The sequence below is a fragment of the Talpa occidentalis genome, unplaced genomic scaffold (genome assembly GCF_014898055.3).
Source record: "Talpa occidentalis isolate TD23 unplaced genomic scaffold, MPIMG_talOcc4v2.1 talOcc4.10, whole genome shotgun sequence".
NCBI lineage: Eukaryota > Metazoa > Chordata > Mammalia > Eulipotyphla > Talpidae > Talpa > Talpa occidentalis.
The window spans coordinates 87724077-87740931 of record NW_023600993.1 but is presented as its reverse complement, the minus strand read 5'-3'; the positions used below and the strand labels follow the sequence as shown (position 1 = coordinate 87740931).

The following is a 16855-nucleotide window of genomic DNA, read 5'->3' as shown; positions in this document are numbered from 1 at the left end:
CTCTGAGAAATACTCTGATAGTGGCAATGATAGTAACAGTGATTCTCTCATTATTCTAACTCTCTAAAATGAGCACATACTACTTAGGGAGTAAAGAACAAAACATTTCTCTTGAAGCACAGCCCCTGTCCTCAGAAGGCTTCTATCCTAATTGGGAAGGAAACTGACAGCCTAAGATCTGAGGTCTCTAGTCCAAGTTGCCTTTCACTGCCTGTGACAGTGCTGTGACTGTCAGTGCTAGGGAGCTCAGAGGGAACACATGTGCTTAGGATGTCACAGAGGGGTGTGCCTTGAGAAAGAGGTAGCCTTGAGCTGAGTGAAGGCAGGGCTACAATTCTAGTGGGTCTGAATGTCTTGAACAGAGCTGCAGTACAGGCAGTGTTCATGGACAGGGAAGACTCAGAAAGGCCAGGTGAGCTTATGTATCTGAGAAGATGGGGACAGTCAGGGTGGAAGGCCTTCATGGTCAGGGTGTGGGATTTGGGCTTTTACATGGTAAGCCCCCGGGAGCCTTGGAGGGTTTGGAATAGGGGAGTACTATGAGAACGGTTTGGAGACAGCTGGGCCAGTTGGGTGAGGGGAGGGCACTAATACTTGAGATGATCTCCTTGAGGGATTTTCTAGTTATTTCTTGGCTACTCCCTATTTTGTTGTCTCTGTTGCTTGTTTTAGATCTACCTGCACAATCACCTATCCTTCATCCTTTACTATCATCGGGAGGACCTGGAAGAGGACCAGGAGCACACATACCGCGTCGTCCGCTTCGAGGTGATTCCCCAGAGCATCAGGCTGGAGGGTGAGTGGGGAGGTACGACCAGAGGGGCAGGGCTGGATGGGTCTAGGCTTCCACACCAGGGTCTTCTCACACTTGATTGCTGAAATGGCTTATAGGTCCCAATGTGAAATATGGACCCAACCAAGGTAGGGTCGCTATTATTCTCATCACAAAAGGTGTGGGTGAGGGGAGAACTGAAATCTGTTGTGTCCTGGGCGGGCACCTTGACACTTGATCATCTCTAGCAATTCCTGGAGGTATCTGGTAATGACAGGTGAGCCACTGGAAGCTCAGAGAAGTTGGTGACTTGGCCAAGGCTTAATAGCAACTTGGGGTTTAGCTGGGCCTCTTCACAAAAACCAGCCAGTTCATCCTGGGTTGAAAAACCAGTTGAAATGCCTCAAAAGAAATGTTTTTGTCCTTTACCCACCCCCACCCCACCCCTCTTCTCTGTAGCCCCTAAGGCCCTTTATAAGGTCAGGGCTCTGGGGAGCACAATTGAAAAACCATTGTTGCTAGCCAACCTCCAGCCAGACCCTGGGTCTCAACAGCATACAACCTCCTTCAGTTGGCTGCTGTGGAAGCCCCCAGAAAAGCCCTTGGGTAGTGATACTGGTTCCCAAAGGAACAGACTAAGTCTCTGTCTCTCACAGACCTCAAAACAGATGAGAAGAGTTCATGCACCCTGCCTGAAGGCACCAACTCCTCACCCCAAGAAATTGACCCCACCAAGGAGAACCAGCTGTACTTCACCTACTCTGTACACTGGGAGGTAAGTAGGGGCAGGAGCCCGTGGAGGGGGAGGAGGATTCTGGTATGGGCAGGAGTTGTCTAGTGGGAGGCCTGATTCTAAGTGCTTTTTCTCCCTCGCTATTCCAGGAAAGTGACATTAAGTGGGCCTCTCGCTGGGACACTTACCTCACCATGAGTGATGTGCAGATCCACTGGTTTTCTATCATAAACTCTGTCGTGGTGGTCTTCTTCCTGTCAGGTGAGAGAGCCGTTGAGTCGGAGGGTGGAGAGGACAAGTGAGTGAGGACTGAGGGACCTGAAGCATCCTATCACTTATGAGAACTTCTGGGGTATTCTTGGGGCCAAGTGTGGGTTAAAAACAGGTATCAGGGCTCTGTGCTAGATAACAGATAATACAAAGGTGAACAAGATTAAGCCCGTACTCTGAAGACGGATACCTCTATTCACATGCACATTCATTGATTCATTCAAGATTATTGCTCATTCTGTGTGGGTGCAGGGCCTCATGCTGGGGATATGGTGTTGAGCAAACGCAGCTAGCCTCTGCCTTCACAGAGTCTGTGCTGCTTTTGGGGGGTCCGGGGGTAAGAGTCAACAAGCACAGAGGTAGTGGTGTTCTAAATAGTGAGAAGAGCTGTGGAGCAGATCGAGTAGCCGAGACACAGCTGTTGAAGAAAGGGTGATGGCTAAAGACCCAGAGAAAGACTATTCCAGCAAGTCACAGTCTTGCAGTGGGACATACTTGGTAAAAAGCCAGGTGACAAGGGGGTGGTGAGCAAGGAGAAAGAGGTAGGCAGAAGTAGAATTGAAACATCATTTTAATATCTCATGAGATATAAAGATAATGCCAGCTACTTTTATTAAACATTTACCCAGCAGTCAGCTGCTGTGCTAATAAGCACTTGACAACTTTTCAGTCTTTGAAATCTCATGAATTAAGTCTGAAAACGTGGAATTAGCTTGAGGTTATATACCCACTGACTTTACCGTTACATGTGTTCCCTGGATGGCGGGTGCTGGGGAGGTACAAATAGGACTGTTTGGAGTGTCGAGAGGAGAAGATACTGTGGGTGAGACTGGCGTGAGTGAGGAGTTAGGGGAGAGGGGGCATTCCTTCGCCCAGGGAGTAACCTGGCTAAAGGCGGGAGAAGTAAGAGAGATGAAGCTGTGTATTGATAACTAAAGCAACAGATAACCAGGAGGTGGAATGAGGGGTGAGCCTGGGAGGAGGTGACCTTGGAGAATTTGGTAGGACCAAACCATAGAGGAGCCAGGATGCTGTTCTTCTTGGAATAAAATGCAGTGTCCTGTGACTGCCCCCACCCATCCCAGCTGGTTTTTCCTTCCTCTCCTGGCTTCTCCCCAAGTAGCTGGGGTAAAGCTGTGCCCAGTATAGGACTTAAAGCATGTGCATGTTGGCCATCACTGCAAGCCAGGAAAGGCATGCAACTCAAGACTCTTTGGCAGTGCTGAGGACTTCTCTTTCTCCCTACCCTGTGTGTTTCAGGCATCCTGAGCATGATTATCATTCGCACTCTCCGGAAGGACATCGCCAACTATAACAAGGAGGATGACATTGTATGAGGACTTGGCTGGGAGGAATGGGCTTGGAGAGGGAGGACTGTGGGCCTACCAGAGCAGGAGTGTGAGAGTGTGTGTGCGTGCACGTGTGCATGTGTGTGAAAAGGAAATATATTTTTTTCATGACCCAAAGTGATGGAGATAAGCTTTCTAATTTCTGAAGCATAAAAACTATGAAAGAAATCACAGTACGAAAACTTGGTTAATTGGACATTAAACTTTTTTTTTTTTAAGATTTATTTATTTATTTATGCAAGCACTGGGTACAGTCAGAAGTGCGGGAGGGTGACAAAATTCACCAGAGCCAGAGCAGGGAGCAGAACAGGCAGACGGACAAAATACACTGCTGAGGGGAGCAGCGGGCGGCAGGAGAGGTCTGCACACCATGTGGGACCCTCGCCCAGTGGCCGGGGATTGAACCGGCTCTGCAGTGGCTGCGGGCAGCTTCGCAACCCAGCGCTCAACCACTGCGCCACCAGGGAGGCGCCCTGGACATTAAACATTTTAATTGATCTGTGTGTCAGAATACATAAAATAAGAACATGTGGTGGCAAAACATTTGCATCAAATTTGAAAGTAGATGGCATAGTTGAAGATTTGGTGTAAAATCTCCTTTTGAAAAAACAACTCTCAAAAAAAAAAAAAAACCTAAAATCTCTAATGAACAGAAAATTTATAAATGAGGAGCTCCAGGCTAGTAGACATGTGAAAACTGTTTTGACTTAGGGATAACTCTCCATAGTGCAAATCCTAGCAATGAGAAGACCATTTTGGGCCATCAGATTCACACAGGTTTATGTGTATGTACTATTTGTTGGCAAGGTGAATGTGAGGCAAGCACTGTCCCTTGCCAGCTCTGCAACTGCAGATGGGTAGTTTTCTGAAAAGTAATTGGCAGTATGTATCACAAATTGTAAAATATAAACTTCCATAACAATGGAGATTAGGGTATAGCTGTACCCTGAAAAGTTATACTCATTAAAATGGTCATTTCAGAGAGTGGTCATTGACATGAAGAAATGTGCATGATCAAACATCAACTTAAAGTCCACAGTAAATACGGTGTGTTCCAAATTTTATTGTTTAAAAATTATATAACCATAAAGGACTAAAAGAGATATATCAAAACTGGTATCATTCAGTGATGAATATAAATCATTTTTTTATATCCTTACAAATTTTGAAAGAGTTTTCTGCAATAAACATTTATTACTTTTTATTCATTTGAACATCATGCCATATACCAAAATTTTTTCTTTTTTTTATACAAGAGTATCACATACTACCTTTATAATCAATAAAAAAATAAATTGCTACTTAGTCTTGCCACCCAAAAGCTATCACAGTTAATTTTTTTTTTTTTTAAGATTTTTATTTATGCATATAAGAGCTGGGGTACAGGCCAGAGGTGCCAGGGGTGAGGGGATTCACTAGAGACAGAGTGGGGAACAGAACAGGCAAATTGATTGAAATACACTGCTGAGGGGAGCAGCGGGCAAGACAGGAGAGGTCTGCTGCCTGGCTGGCAGGAGATCGAACTCATGCTATGCTGCAGTGACTGAGGATTGCTTCATAGTTCAGCGACTCAACCCCTTGCGCCACCAGGGGGGCCCCACAGTTAGCATTTTAGTATGTTGATGTTTACATTATTTTTCCACGTATTAGTTTTCGTAAAACACCGGAAGGAGATTTTCATTTTATGTAGCTGTAAACCTCATGTTTGTGCTCTCTTTCCCCTGTAATAGTTCTCAGAGAAGCACTTTCGCATGTTGCTAACTCCTGTGCCAGTCCCTCCTGGTTGATGTGTGAGGGACTCTCAGCCCTAGTCAGGGGGCATAAGGCCTAGAGGTGGTCCCTGCAGGAGTGCCTCCTCTGGAGTCCAAGACACAACCTCATTCTCTGGTCCTTTACTGCAGGAAGACACCATGGAGGAGTCTGGGTGGAAGCTAGTACATGGTGATGTCTTCCGGCCCCCTCAGTACCCCTTAATCCTCAGCTCGCTGCTGGGCTCCGGCATTCAGCTCTTCTGTATGATCCTCATCGTCATCTGTGAGTGTGCCTGGTGGGGCTGGGTGGGGGGCGTATCACCAGAGGTTAGGGTCTGTCTGTGGGAAGGACAGGCTTCCTTCCTTGGAGAAAGGGGACATGTCAGTGTCTGAGTCAGACAGAGTTGCCATCTCAGTCCTAGATGGTGGCGATAGAGATTCTCCTCACAGCTTTCCAGCATGCCTTCAGGGAAGCCACCCGTCAATGCTGTGGGCTTGGCCTCCTTTTGCAATGAGACGTGAAGAGATTTAACAAAGTCAGTACCAGGATTAGGACTGAAGTCCTTTGTTCTCAAAAAACAACCAAAAAACTAACATAATTATAGACAGTTCTGAAGTCAGTCTCCCACTTTTTTTTTTTACCATTTTAACCATTTTTTGACATACATTATATTTAAGGTGTACACGTTATGATTCAATATAAGTATATATTCCAAAATTATTACCACAGTGTTTAGTTGACATCTGTCAGCTGACATAAAGATTTTTTTTCCCTTGTGATGAAAACTTTTAATAAAATCTTAGCAACTAATCTGCCTAAATTTGTATTTTTGCTTCATGCCTTGGACAGATCACTTAACTCTTAACCTAAGTTTTCTCATCCGAGAAACAGAGAAACTAACTTCTACCTGGCAGGGTTGATTGCGTGAGCTCGTGTTCATTGTGCTCTCAGCCTAGCACCTGACTGGTTGTACTTGCTTCTTGGGCGAAAGCTGCAGTAAAGATGTGGCCAGCTAAGCCCAGCAGCAGCCGCTCACCCCTGAGCCCCAGCTAAGACCCATTTTCTATAGGAAAAAGCGAGCCTCATCTTCCATCTGCCCTGTTCCTGTCAAGCAGCCCGGCTGGGGGCTGGGAACCTGGCTATCAGCCACCCTGACTTCATCCTCTCTGTCCCCTCCACAGTTGTGGCCATGCTCGGGATGCTGTCGCCCTCCAGCCGGGGAGCTCTCATGACCACAGCCTGCTTCCTGTTCATGTTCATGGGGTAGGTGTGTCTGAGTGGGCTCCTCGGGGCTGGCACAGACCACCTGCACTGCAGCTAACAGGTCCCCTTGGTTTGGATCCCTGCCTTTTCCCCACAGGGTATTTGGTGGATTTTCTGCTGGCCGTCTATACCGCACTCTAAAAGGCCATCGATGGAAGAAAGGAGCCTTCTGTGTAAGTATCCTAAACCTCATCCTGGTGTTGTCGGGGAGCTGAGAGATTTTTTCCTGGACTCCTCAGTCGGAGCATATGCAGGCCCTGGTGGGAACTATAGGGCCAGAGACTGAACAGGGTGGGGCAGGAGCACACACCTCACGGACAGGAACGCTGGTCTCTTATTCACAGACACAGGTGCCTTTTAGGCCTGAGTTCTGAATCCATAAAATGTGGGAGTCAAATTTATGTGATTCTTAGCCTACATTGTCCAATGCCTCAAATAAGAAAACGGGATTGAGAATAACAGGATTTAGACATCAAGCCCAGGTGCCAAAGTTTAAGGTCAGAAATAGACCAACAGGGCTGCTGAGCAAATGTCCTGCCAATGGAGTAAGGGAATTTGTTTGCCAGGGCCAGAAGAGGCCAGAACCCATGTCTCCCTCAGCCTGCTTTTCAAATTTTGGTGTCTCCATTCCTCTTTAATGAGGACAGCTCCTGCCCTCCTCTGTCCTCCTGGTGTGATGAGAGGTCTTGGTAGCAGGAAGGACCATAGAAACCAGAGGGCACCTGGAGGGTGGACCTCACCTCCCAGGGAATCTGACCCCCTTCTCCCAGAGCAAGTGCAACCCGTGGAGGATCAGGGAAACCCTTGGTCCAAACTCCTGGAAGCCTCTGGTCCCAGCATTCTGAAACCATTCTCACAGCTATCTGTCAAAAGCCCCAGGGACACTCCGCCTGTCTCAGCTCTGGCTGTCACAGCCCTGGGACATAGTAAGCCCTCAGCAATGGTGATTATTCTGGAAGGATCAAAAAAGAGTTCCTGAACTCTTGAAGCATTAAGCATGTTTTCAGGCCACTGTGCTATCTTTAGGGACATAAACCCAACACTCCTCTCTGATCACTCTAGCAGATCTCCAGGGTCTGCCTCAGTCTTGCCAAACCCACTCTCTCTTCCCCACATCCGTTCTTTGCTTCCTGTGGCCCCGGCATTCACCCAGATACCTGGTAGCTTCCTTTCTTCATCCTATCCCCACGTGTCCCTCCTCTGAGACATCAGGTATGGAGGGGTTTTCTGATAAATAGTCCATGAATCTCCCATTCCCTTTATCTCCAGGACTCTTACCATGAAGGTTTAGGCATCTTCATCTCTCTCTCCTGGACCCTTGACTGTCCTAGGCTTCCTGGTCTCCCTGGAAGACCCTTCCCTGGTGCTCTGCCTTCCTCCACAGGTGGACATCTACTGCAGGCCGCACTAGTGCGGGTGCACAGCTGCTCCCCAGTCCTCCAGCCCCTGCTACCCCTCTGTCCTGGCTACCACCCCCTCACTCTCCTCACTTCCCCCTGTAAGTCTTCACTCTAGGGTCATTGCCCTTCCCATCTCCCTCCAAGTCCCATTTTAACCTCAGTGTTCTCCTCAGCACCCCAGAGGCCTTGTGCATACAAGTAATGCCATGTATTTTGCTCTCCGTTTATGGATCTGTCTTCCTCCTTCAAATTTTTTCTTATTCTTACCCCTTAAATTTAGCGCAGTGCCCAGTCCATGAATTTCAACCAGCAAAGTAGATAAGGAATTCCCTACTATATTAGATAAAGCAGGAGCACACAAGAAGGCAGGGCATGACATTTGACCTGGGCCTTGAAGAAAAGGGTTTCAGATAGACAGAAGCAGCCAGGTGGGGGGCTTCAGGTTTTGAACTCTCCTAGATTCCCTCTGTCTTGTCTCTTTTTCCTTGGTTGGCAATCTTGGGTTACCTTGGGGATCTTTTATGGGAATTGACTACACCTGCCTCATAGTTGTTGTGTGGATGGAAAGAGCCTGTGTATGGAAGGCCCTCGGTACAACATTAGCATTCAGGCCACAGATGCCTTGAACTCGCCCTACATAAAGGGACAGGGACATGCAGGAGCAGTAACCAGCTACTGGGTGTGGGTGGCTAAGAACCAAAGATGACAGTGACAGCAAGGACTGAATGGCAGAGTACAGAGGACCCTGGGGAGTCCGAAGCTGGGACTCTGGTATCTACTGCCTGGGTTTGAACCTCTGCTCCAACCTCTGTGCAGTTGAGGGGTGTGTTTAGCATTGCTGGACCTCACTGTCCTCTTTAAAAGGGGATGGAAATAATGCTTCCCATCTGGGCCTGTGAGGAGGATTAGGTGAGGCCATGCATGTAGAGGCCAGCACCGGCTGCCCCTCAGACTCAAAACTTCCCCACCACTCTCGGCAGTTTGGGCTAGAGCGCAGACATACATGTTTTGTAAAAGTTTTGTTCATTCCTTATTCAGTAGGTGTTTATTGAACAGCTACTGTGTTCTAAGTACTGGGAATATTATCAGTGGACAGACTCCTCCCAAGGAGCTTACAGGCAGGGGATTAATCAGACGCTGATCACGTAACAGTATGTAATTATAAACTGGGATAAGGGCATTCAGAGACTGAAGAAGACAGAAAACAGGAAGCCTGCATAATCTGGGGGTCTAGAATGCTTTCTGGAAGGAATGAACCATGAGCTGAGTCCTGGAGGACAAAGAAGGGTATGAGAACCTCTGGTCTAGAAACCCCACTGGGATAGGTGAGAGCTCTCCAAAAGACAGCTTTCCAACCTGATCTCTTGGTTACAGACTGCAACACTGTACCCTGGTGTGGTTTTTGGCATCTGCTTCGTGTTGAATTGCTTCATCTGGGGAAAGCACTCATCAGGAGCAGTAAGTGCCCTACCCTCAGCCCACACTTGCCCCCTCCCCAACGAGGGAGTGCCAGTGCTCAGCCCTACTCCCAAAGGTCATTTCCTCCTTTTCCCTTCCGTTTTCTGAATCCCTAGAGTTCTTTTCTGAGCCATGGGGCTGAGGGCTGACTGGGGTTTCCCCACTTCAGCCCATCCATCTGCCCTAGGCCTGGCCCTGCCTCTGGCCTTCCTGTGGGCTCTTTCAGACAGCTGGTCAAAGCTCACTTCTCTGTTGGGAGGTTTCCACAGTCCAGGGGCCAGCTGGGGAATTTCCCCTTCTCTCAACCAAGAGAAGCTACTGGTATGAATTGATCAGGTCATTATCTCCAAACACATTCACCTAATGTCCCTGCCCCCTGCTCTATTCTTGGAGGCAGAGAGAATGGGGAGGAAGGGCTGCCTGTCCTCAGAGTGCTGATCCTGCCAGCCCCAGGACTCAATAGGGCTTTTTTTTTTTTTTAAAGATTTATGTATTTATTTGTACAAGCACTGGGTGCATTCAGAAGCACGGGAGGGTGAGAGAATTCACCAGAGTCGGGAGGGTGAGAGAATTCACTAGAGTCGGGCGGAGAGCAGAGCAGGCCGACTGACAAAGTACACTGCTGAGGGGAGCAGCGGGCAGCAGGAGAGGTCTGCTCTCCATGTGGGACCCTCACCCGGGGTTCGGGGATCGAACCGGCACTGCAGAGGCTGCGGGCAGCTTTGCAACCCAGCACTCAACTGCTGCGCCATCGGAGAGGTCCTCAGTAGGGCTTTGAACACAGTTGGGGATGGGGAGATGAGGTCAAGCTGCAGTGGAGGTGGGGCATGGATAGAGCTGGCTTCCCCCTGGAGGTACTTGTTAAAGGTCCTTAGGTAAGGCTGCCGGAGGGCGGTTCTCGCCATAGTCCAGGAAGTAGCCCTCAGGAAGGACTATAGGCCACTTCCTCTTTTTATACCTTCGTGCCTGCTCTCGTTCAGCCTTTTTCTCCCAGTTACCAGCTTACTACTCAGGGTAGAAATTTTGGAAAGTACAGAGAAGTTAACCCAGATTCTTTAGTCTATGTTTTTGAGTCTTTTCTCCTCTTTTTAGATATTTTAAATGCAATGATAGAACCGAAAAATCACAAAATAGCCATCATTTATTGGTGCTCTCTTTGGAATAATAAACACATATTAATTATTTCTTTTTGCATGATTCTTGTTTTAAAAACAATACAGAAGAAGATAAAGAATGTGAAAAATAGTTCTTGTTTCCTCTATCTTAGCTGAGCTAGTATTTGGCGCAGCAGGAGCCATATCACATACACGTGTAAATACCAGTGTGTTTTTATTCAAAGGGAGTCTCCTATGCATACATATTAAAAAAGCATTATATAGCCTGCTTTTTTCACATAATGGTCTATTATGGTGTTTTATTTTAACAAAATTAGGAACACTCTTTGCAGTTGTGTTTTCCCCTTTTTCTATTTGCTTAACCAACCACACGTCATTTCCCTCATTCGGACTCTTCACTCTTCATCCCCCCATGTTCTCAGTGCCTTCTTCCTTGTTCTTTCCCCACTTCCTCCCCGGATGGCAAGCTTCCCTGGGGTGCCATGTTCCTTCTTCTCTTCACCGTCCAAGTGCTTCTCCGCCTGCACTCTGTTCTTCCTTCAGACCAGGGTTCTGTCCAGGAGCCCCAAGTGAGGGTGTCTGCAGGACTTCCTCACCATGGTGCTCCCACTGGGTCCCTCCTTCCCTGGCCCCCACGTCTTGGGCATAAGGGCTCTGTGGGGCCTCACAACACTGTGCCCACAGGTGCCCTTCCCCACGATGGTGGCCCTGCTGTGCATGTGGTTCGGGATCTCCCTGCCCCTTGTCTACTTGGGCTACTACTTTGGCTTCCGCAAGCAGCCATATGACAACCCTGTGCGCACCAACCAGATTCCCCGGCAGATCCCTGAGCAGCGGTGGTACATGAACCGGTTTGTGGGGTGAGTCTTCTGCAGGGGCAAGGCCAGCAGGCCTCTGGAGTGGGACACTGCCCTGAGCCTTCTCCTTAGGGGAAGACCTCCCTGCCAGGCACCATGACTAGTGTTCCTGCAGCTCAGCCAGCTCAAATAGACCTCATGAAAGCTTAGCTCCTCTCTAAGATAAAGCCGACCGTGTTGTAGCCAGACTTGGTGTCAGCCCAGGAACCAGGGCAGGGAGCGGGAAGGGTGGGAAGGTGGAGTAAATAGGTTAAGATCAGCTCTCTGTATCTCAATTTCTCCATCTGTAATGTAGGGAGAATGCTACCCACCCTACCTACCACTCAGGGCATTATAACTGTTACAAAAGCAGCCAAAGGAATTCCCACAATCTCATTCATCCTGGTTGGGGAGGGCACCTGGGGCGTCCTACGCTGGGTGTCTTGGTGGTGTTAACCCTCCTGTTCTGCTGCAGCATCCTCATGGCTGGGATCCTGCCCTTTGGTGCCATGTTCATCGAGCTTTTCTTCATCTTCAGTGTGAGTAGTGCTCCCTGCGCCCCACCCCTCCACACACACAACCTGCACCCCTACCAGCTAGTCTCCACCCCTCCTGAGGCTCTGCCTCTTTACTGTCTGTGAAATTTCCCATGGTCACTTAACCTCTTAGAGCCCTCATCACAGTGGGGTGATAATCTGTCTTGTAGAACAGCTCTGAAGTTTAGCAGAAATATGCTCAGTGTCCAGGTCTGGAGTGTGGGAAGGGCTCAGTAAATAGAAGCTGCCTCGGTGACACTGCAGTCAGTCACCACCGCCCTTGATGTCATTGCTGAGTCAGCGTTGCGTTCTAGACCCCTGTGCATCTTTACCTAAGTTCCTCAGATCTTCAGGAAAGTGGGAGAATGAACCCTGATTCTCAGGATCATTGTGAGGTTGCATTGCAAACCTGTCTATAAAAGGCACGGGGACTGGCATTCAGGGAGTATTGTTAAATAGTAGCTGTTGTGATGATTACTCCTACCCTAGCCATGTCAAGATGGAAGTTCCAAGCCATCTACATGTGGCTGATCCAGCTTGGTGCCCAACACAGAGAGCGCCTGCACCAAGTCGGTGCTGGACAGGTATTCTCTGCTCTGCAGTGGTCCAGCCTTCCTACCCAGCCCTGTCCAGGAAAAGGGTCAGAGAATGTATTGACTGACCTCCCAAGGAGGCCACCTCTACTCTGTTATGCTCTGGGGCAATCACCAGCCTCTCTGAGCCTTGACTTCCCAAGTCATAAAAGGCCACACTTGAAGGCTTACCTGTGGAGATGCATGTAAAGCATCTCCTATGTAGCATGTGACAAGCTGCCCCTACATGGTGGTGGCTGCTGTGTAATTTTGACTGGAATGGAGTTATTATTTTCCACACACTGCCAAGGTCTAGTTGCAGAATCAGCCATGCCCCCAGCGCCTGCCTAAGACACGCCTGACTCACCCTTTATTCCTGTGGGGAGGGACCAGCCATAGCCCCCATGTGGTATCATGATGGTATCTCCACTCCTGCCCTGGCACCAGGTGATAAGCCAGTCCTGACTGAGGGATGGCCTTCCTGAGAACAAGCAGAGTATGCCCGGGGAAGGGGCAGCTGGGCGGAGGCAGGCTAGCTGAAAGCCAGCTGTGATATTTCTACAGGCGATCTGGGAGAATCAGTTCTATTACCTCTTTGGCTTCCTGTTCCTCGTCTTCATCATCCTGGTTGTGTCCTGCTCCCAAATCAGCATCGTCATGGTGTACTTCCAGCTGTGTGCAGAGGTGAGGGGAATGGGACCAAGAGTTGAGGAAGGGTGGAGCTAGTTCAGCATTGAATGGATCAATGAGACTGTCTGGGTTTCCCTTGTGATCCCCCCTCTTCTGCCTTGAGTCTTGGGCAAGTACATCTTTTCCCTTTTCCAAGCCTTCATTTATTCAGCTGTAGACTACAGTTAACCCCTATGTCAGCATGGTCATGTGGGTTAATCACAAAGACTTGACGAAAAGATGGCACATTTGTCGGTACTGAGCCCGTTCCAGTCATGCTTTCTCCAAGAGCTGGCGTAAGTTGGGTGACCCACTCTCTGGGGACTAGCTTTTGACAACGTGGGTAATGCAAGGGCTTTGGGACAAACAGCTGGGCCAGGATCCTAGCCTTGCCTAGCCTTTCTGCTTCCCATTCCCCCTAATGTAACAGAGATAGCAAGAGTATTGATGTGGGGCTGCCGCAGGCACTAGGTGAATTGATCAGATACAGCACTTACAGTGCGGCCTGGCACACGGTGAGCATTTGCATAAGGGCTGTTATTGTTATTGCTGTTCTTTTGTTGTTGTTTTAAATTGAGATGTAATTTATAAAAGTAAAGTTCACCCTTTGAATCTACAATTCTATGAGTTTTTAGAACCTATGGTTGTGTAATCATCAAGTCAAGATGTCAAGCAATCCCATTATCCTACATATTACTACTGTTCTTGTAGCCCACCACTAGCCTCTCAGATACTCTGAAACTTGGGGGAAGAAGTTCTGCCTGGAGATGGTTATGGCCCTTCTCTTTTTCCTCCTCAGGATTACCGCTGGTGGTGGAGGAATTTCCTGGTCTCCGGGGGATCTGCATTCTACGTCCTAGTCTATGCCATCTTTTATTTTGTTAACAAGGTATTGCCCTGTGTGGGGGACTGTCTCAGCCGTTTCAGGACAGGCAGGTGCTAGGGGAAAAGCCATACTTTCCCACCAAGAGTGGAGAGCACCCAAGCCTTTCTAGAACTGTTTTTGCTTTAAAACATGCATCTTTTTAGGGAAACGAGAATTTATTTTCTGTATGTTTGAAAGACCAAAACCTCCAGCATAGACAAGGAGAATATTGCAAACAAAACCTGCGATGTACAGCCAAAGCAGAAGTTAAAGGAAATGTATCACCATACAGTGCTTTTAGTAGGGCATAATAGAGATGGTAATACAGTACTCCCCTCCAGATCTAGAACAGAGAGAACAATGCATGAGAGAATAAGGAATGTAAATAAGAAGTGTTATTACGGCAAAAAGCAGAAAATGCTGACATAGCCCTTAGCACCCAAATGTAGACTTCGGCACATTGGGAAGAGCTCCTTGTCTCCAAAGAGTGGCAGGAACAAGGATACAAACAAATCCCTGTTACAGTTCTGATCGATTCATGCCTGACACATAAACCGTACGGGCCACTGAGAGGAGCGTGGGGTCTCTCTGGTGGACCCCTCACCTCCGAAGCTAACTTACACCTGCTGTACTCTGGATCTTCAGAACCCACAAGTATGCAGTGCTCTGCTTACAGCCAAGGTGTATTTCCAAACTAGACTCATAGGTCAGTGGTTGAAGCTGGAATGCCTTTTCCCAAAGATGTCAGATTGGAAGCACTGTAAGGATAATTTTGTGTGGGCCTCCGGCCATACTAAATGTAAAACTTCCAGTTTACTGACATGCTCCTCCAGCCATCCCAACAGTCACCTAGTTCAGGGGTCAGTGAAATGTAGCCCGTGGCCAGTGAGCTGGTTTCTATAAATAAAGTTTTATTGGTACAAAGCCATTGGTAATTTGCATGTCATCTGTGACTAGTGTCACACTACAGTGGCAGAGTTAAATAGTTTCAGCAGAGGCTCTATCTATGGCTTGTGAAACCTAAGCTTAATAATAGGCCCAACTCTTGTCTAACTGCTCTGTATCTCATCTGTAAAATGGGTTAATAACCTCTAGTGAGTATGCAAGGTATTGTGGGCCCTGGTACCAGTGCAGCTTCACTGCGACTGTGAGTTCCTCACTGCCCATCTGGAGCCAGCTACTCCCCCTTTCAGGGCCTCCACTTCAGTATGAGATCACTTGGGGGTGGGGGTGCCTCCCAGTTGTCATGACAGGCTGCACTAAGCATCTGCCCCTTTTTTCTCTCCCCCACTGGGACCTCAGTTGGACATCGTAGAGTTCATTCCTTCTTTGCTCTATTTTGGCTACACGGCCCTCATGGTCCTGTCCTTCTGGCTCCTCACGGGCACCATCGGCTTCTATGCAGCCTACATGTTTGTCCGCAAGATCTACGCTGCTGTGAAGATAGACTGATGGGAGTGGACCATGGCCAGGCCCACTCCTTCCTCAGACAGGAAGCCACCCTGCGTGGGGAACTGCAGGCACACAAAATAAAATAACTCCTGCTCGTTTGGAATGTAACTCCTGGCACAGTGTTCCTGGATCCTGGGGCTGCGTGGGGGGGGCGGGAGGGCCTGTAGATATATCTTGCATTTCTCTTCATCATCTTATTCCAGTTCTGTGGGGGATGAGTGTTTTGTGGGTTGTTTTTTTCTTCAGTGCTAAGAAAGTTCCCTCCAGTGGAACTCTCAAACCTGTTTATTCAGGTTTATTTTTGGTTTGGGGTTTTTCTTTAGTTTTTTTTTTTTTTTTTTTTTATCAAATGGATCCAGGATGGATAAATCCACCAAGACACTGGGTTTTGGTCACTGTATCCACCTCAGTTCCTCAGGGCTGTTGGCCACCCCACAATTAACTGGAAGAGGAAACACCAGGCCTTCTGGGGCTTCAGTGAGGTTTCCGAGCCTCTCGCCATCCGTCCTCGCCGTTGATGCCGTGACAAAGCACAGCTCTAGCCGGACGTGCATCCTCAGTGCCAACCAGCCTCTACCAGCCCTATCCCTCCCTCTTCCTGCTCCCCAACCTCCTCCCAGAGCTGCCCAAGGCAGGGCTTCCAGCCAGGCCTCCAGGTCATCTTCTCACCAGGAGCAAGCCCACGTCTTGGTTGCTACAAGGAAATCCCCTAGAAATACTGGGGGCCAAGTGCCCCAGGACAGCAGGAGCCCTTGCTCAGAGCAGCAGGAGTTGGCTGGGCTAGAGAAGAGACATGCAGTGAACTGTTTTTGTGCCAAGAAACCCTGGACCTGGGGCCAAGTATTTCCAGAGCCAGGCATCCACACGTCTGAGATGAGGTTCCTCACCCCTCAGGATTGCTCCCCAACCTTTTCCTCAGGAGGTCGCTGCTCTTTGCAAGTTGTGCTGCGGCAGACCCTCTCCTCTTCAATTTCCAGGGCAGAGCAAGGCCTGGATACCTCAGCTCCCCACCTTTACGTGACTGGGAAGAGTTATTCTTTCCCTGACATCACCCACCTCCGTGCCCATTCTCAGGTCTTTTAGTCAGACCTGTCCCCTCCACCTTCCGTCTTAAGATCTTGCCTTCTTTTGAGGACACCAGAAAACTACTTGTGAGAAGGAAGATGGAAGGTAAGTTCTATCATTCCCCAATTCCCAGGAATAGGCAAGGAGTCTGGTCTTCCCAGGTTAGAGGGAGCTAATGGGGCAGACCTGGCTCCTCCATAAATGCCCACTTTTAACAACCCCCACCCGCCCCATGCATGTCATAGAGCAAATGCTCTTAAGTTGCAAGAGACCAAGCCCACCATGGGATTAGAGTTTAAGTAACAGCCACTCACCCCTACTGCAGCCCCCTTGGGACCCCCATAAGATAACGCTCAGGATGCTGGTTAAGCTAGGAACATACCCTGCCCTTCAACCCCCATACTCTCCCAGCTGCCCCTCCCCACCTCCACAATCAAACCAGTGAACTTCTGAACCTTGCCTCACAGTGATGCCGCAGTGCCCAGCAGCATCCACCAAGAATCAGGTTAGAGAAAGGGAACGCAAGCAGTAAAGAATGATGACAGTCTTGTTCATTCCGATCTTGCATTTTTTCCCCTAAGAGATTCTCTTTTGAGGGGAGGGGGAGTGGGGATTTGGATTCCTCATTAAGGGTTTGAACATTGTCAATTTTTTCTGAATTTTTTAATTATCATCATTATTATTTTTAATTAAAAAATGCCTGTATGCCTTTTTTTGATCCAATTGTAAATAAATATGCCATTGTCCT

At 48.5% G+C, this 16855-nt stretch overlaps 1 protein-coding gene across 1 annotated transcript in view; it reads left to right on the top strand.

The window, feature by feature from the left end:
• Nucleotides 1-16855, top strand: part of TM9SF4 (transmembrane 9 superfamily member 4) — a 44333-nt gene extending 27478 nt beyond the window's left edge. The window contains exons 6-18 of the mRNA XM_037497144.1: nucleotides 673-796; nucleotides 1429-1547; nucleotides 1655-1766; nucleotides 3036-3106; nucleotides 5026-5158; nucleotides 6058-6139; nucleotides 6237-6312; nucleotides 8914-8997; nucleotides 10797-10972; nucleotides 11424-11487; nucleotides 12621-12740; nucleotides 13525-13614; nucleotides 14893-16855. Coding sequence (XP_037353041.1) covers nucleotides 673-796; nucleotides 1429-1547; nucleotides 1655-1766; nucleotides 3036-3106; nucleotides 5026-5158; nucleotides 6058-6139; nucleotides 6237-6312; nucleotides 8914-8997; nucleotides 10797-10972; nucleotides 11424-11487; nucleotides 12621-12740; nucleotides 13525-13614; nucleotides 14893-15042 — 1401 coding nt within the window. The 3' untranslated portion in view covers nucleotides 15043-16855. The remainder of the gene's footprint in view (nucleotides 1-672; nucleotides 797-1428; nucleotides 1548-1654; nucleotides 1767-3035; nucleotides 3107-5025; nucleotides 5159-6057; nucleotides 6140-6236; nucleotides 6313-8913; nucleotides 8998-10796; nucleotides 10973-11423; nucleotides 11488-12620; nucleotides 12741-13524; nucleotides 13615-14892) is intronic.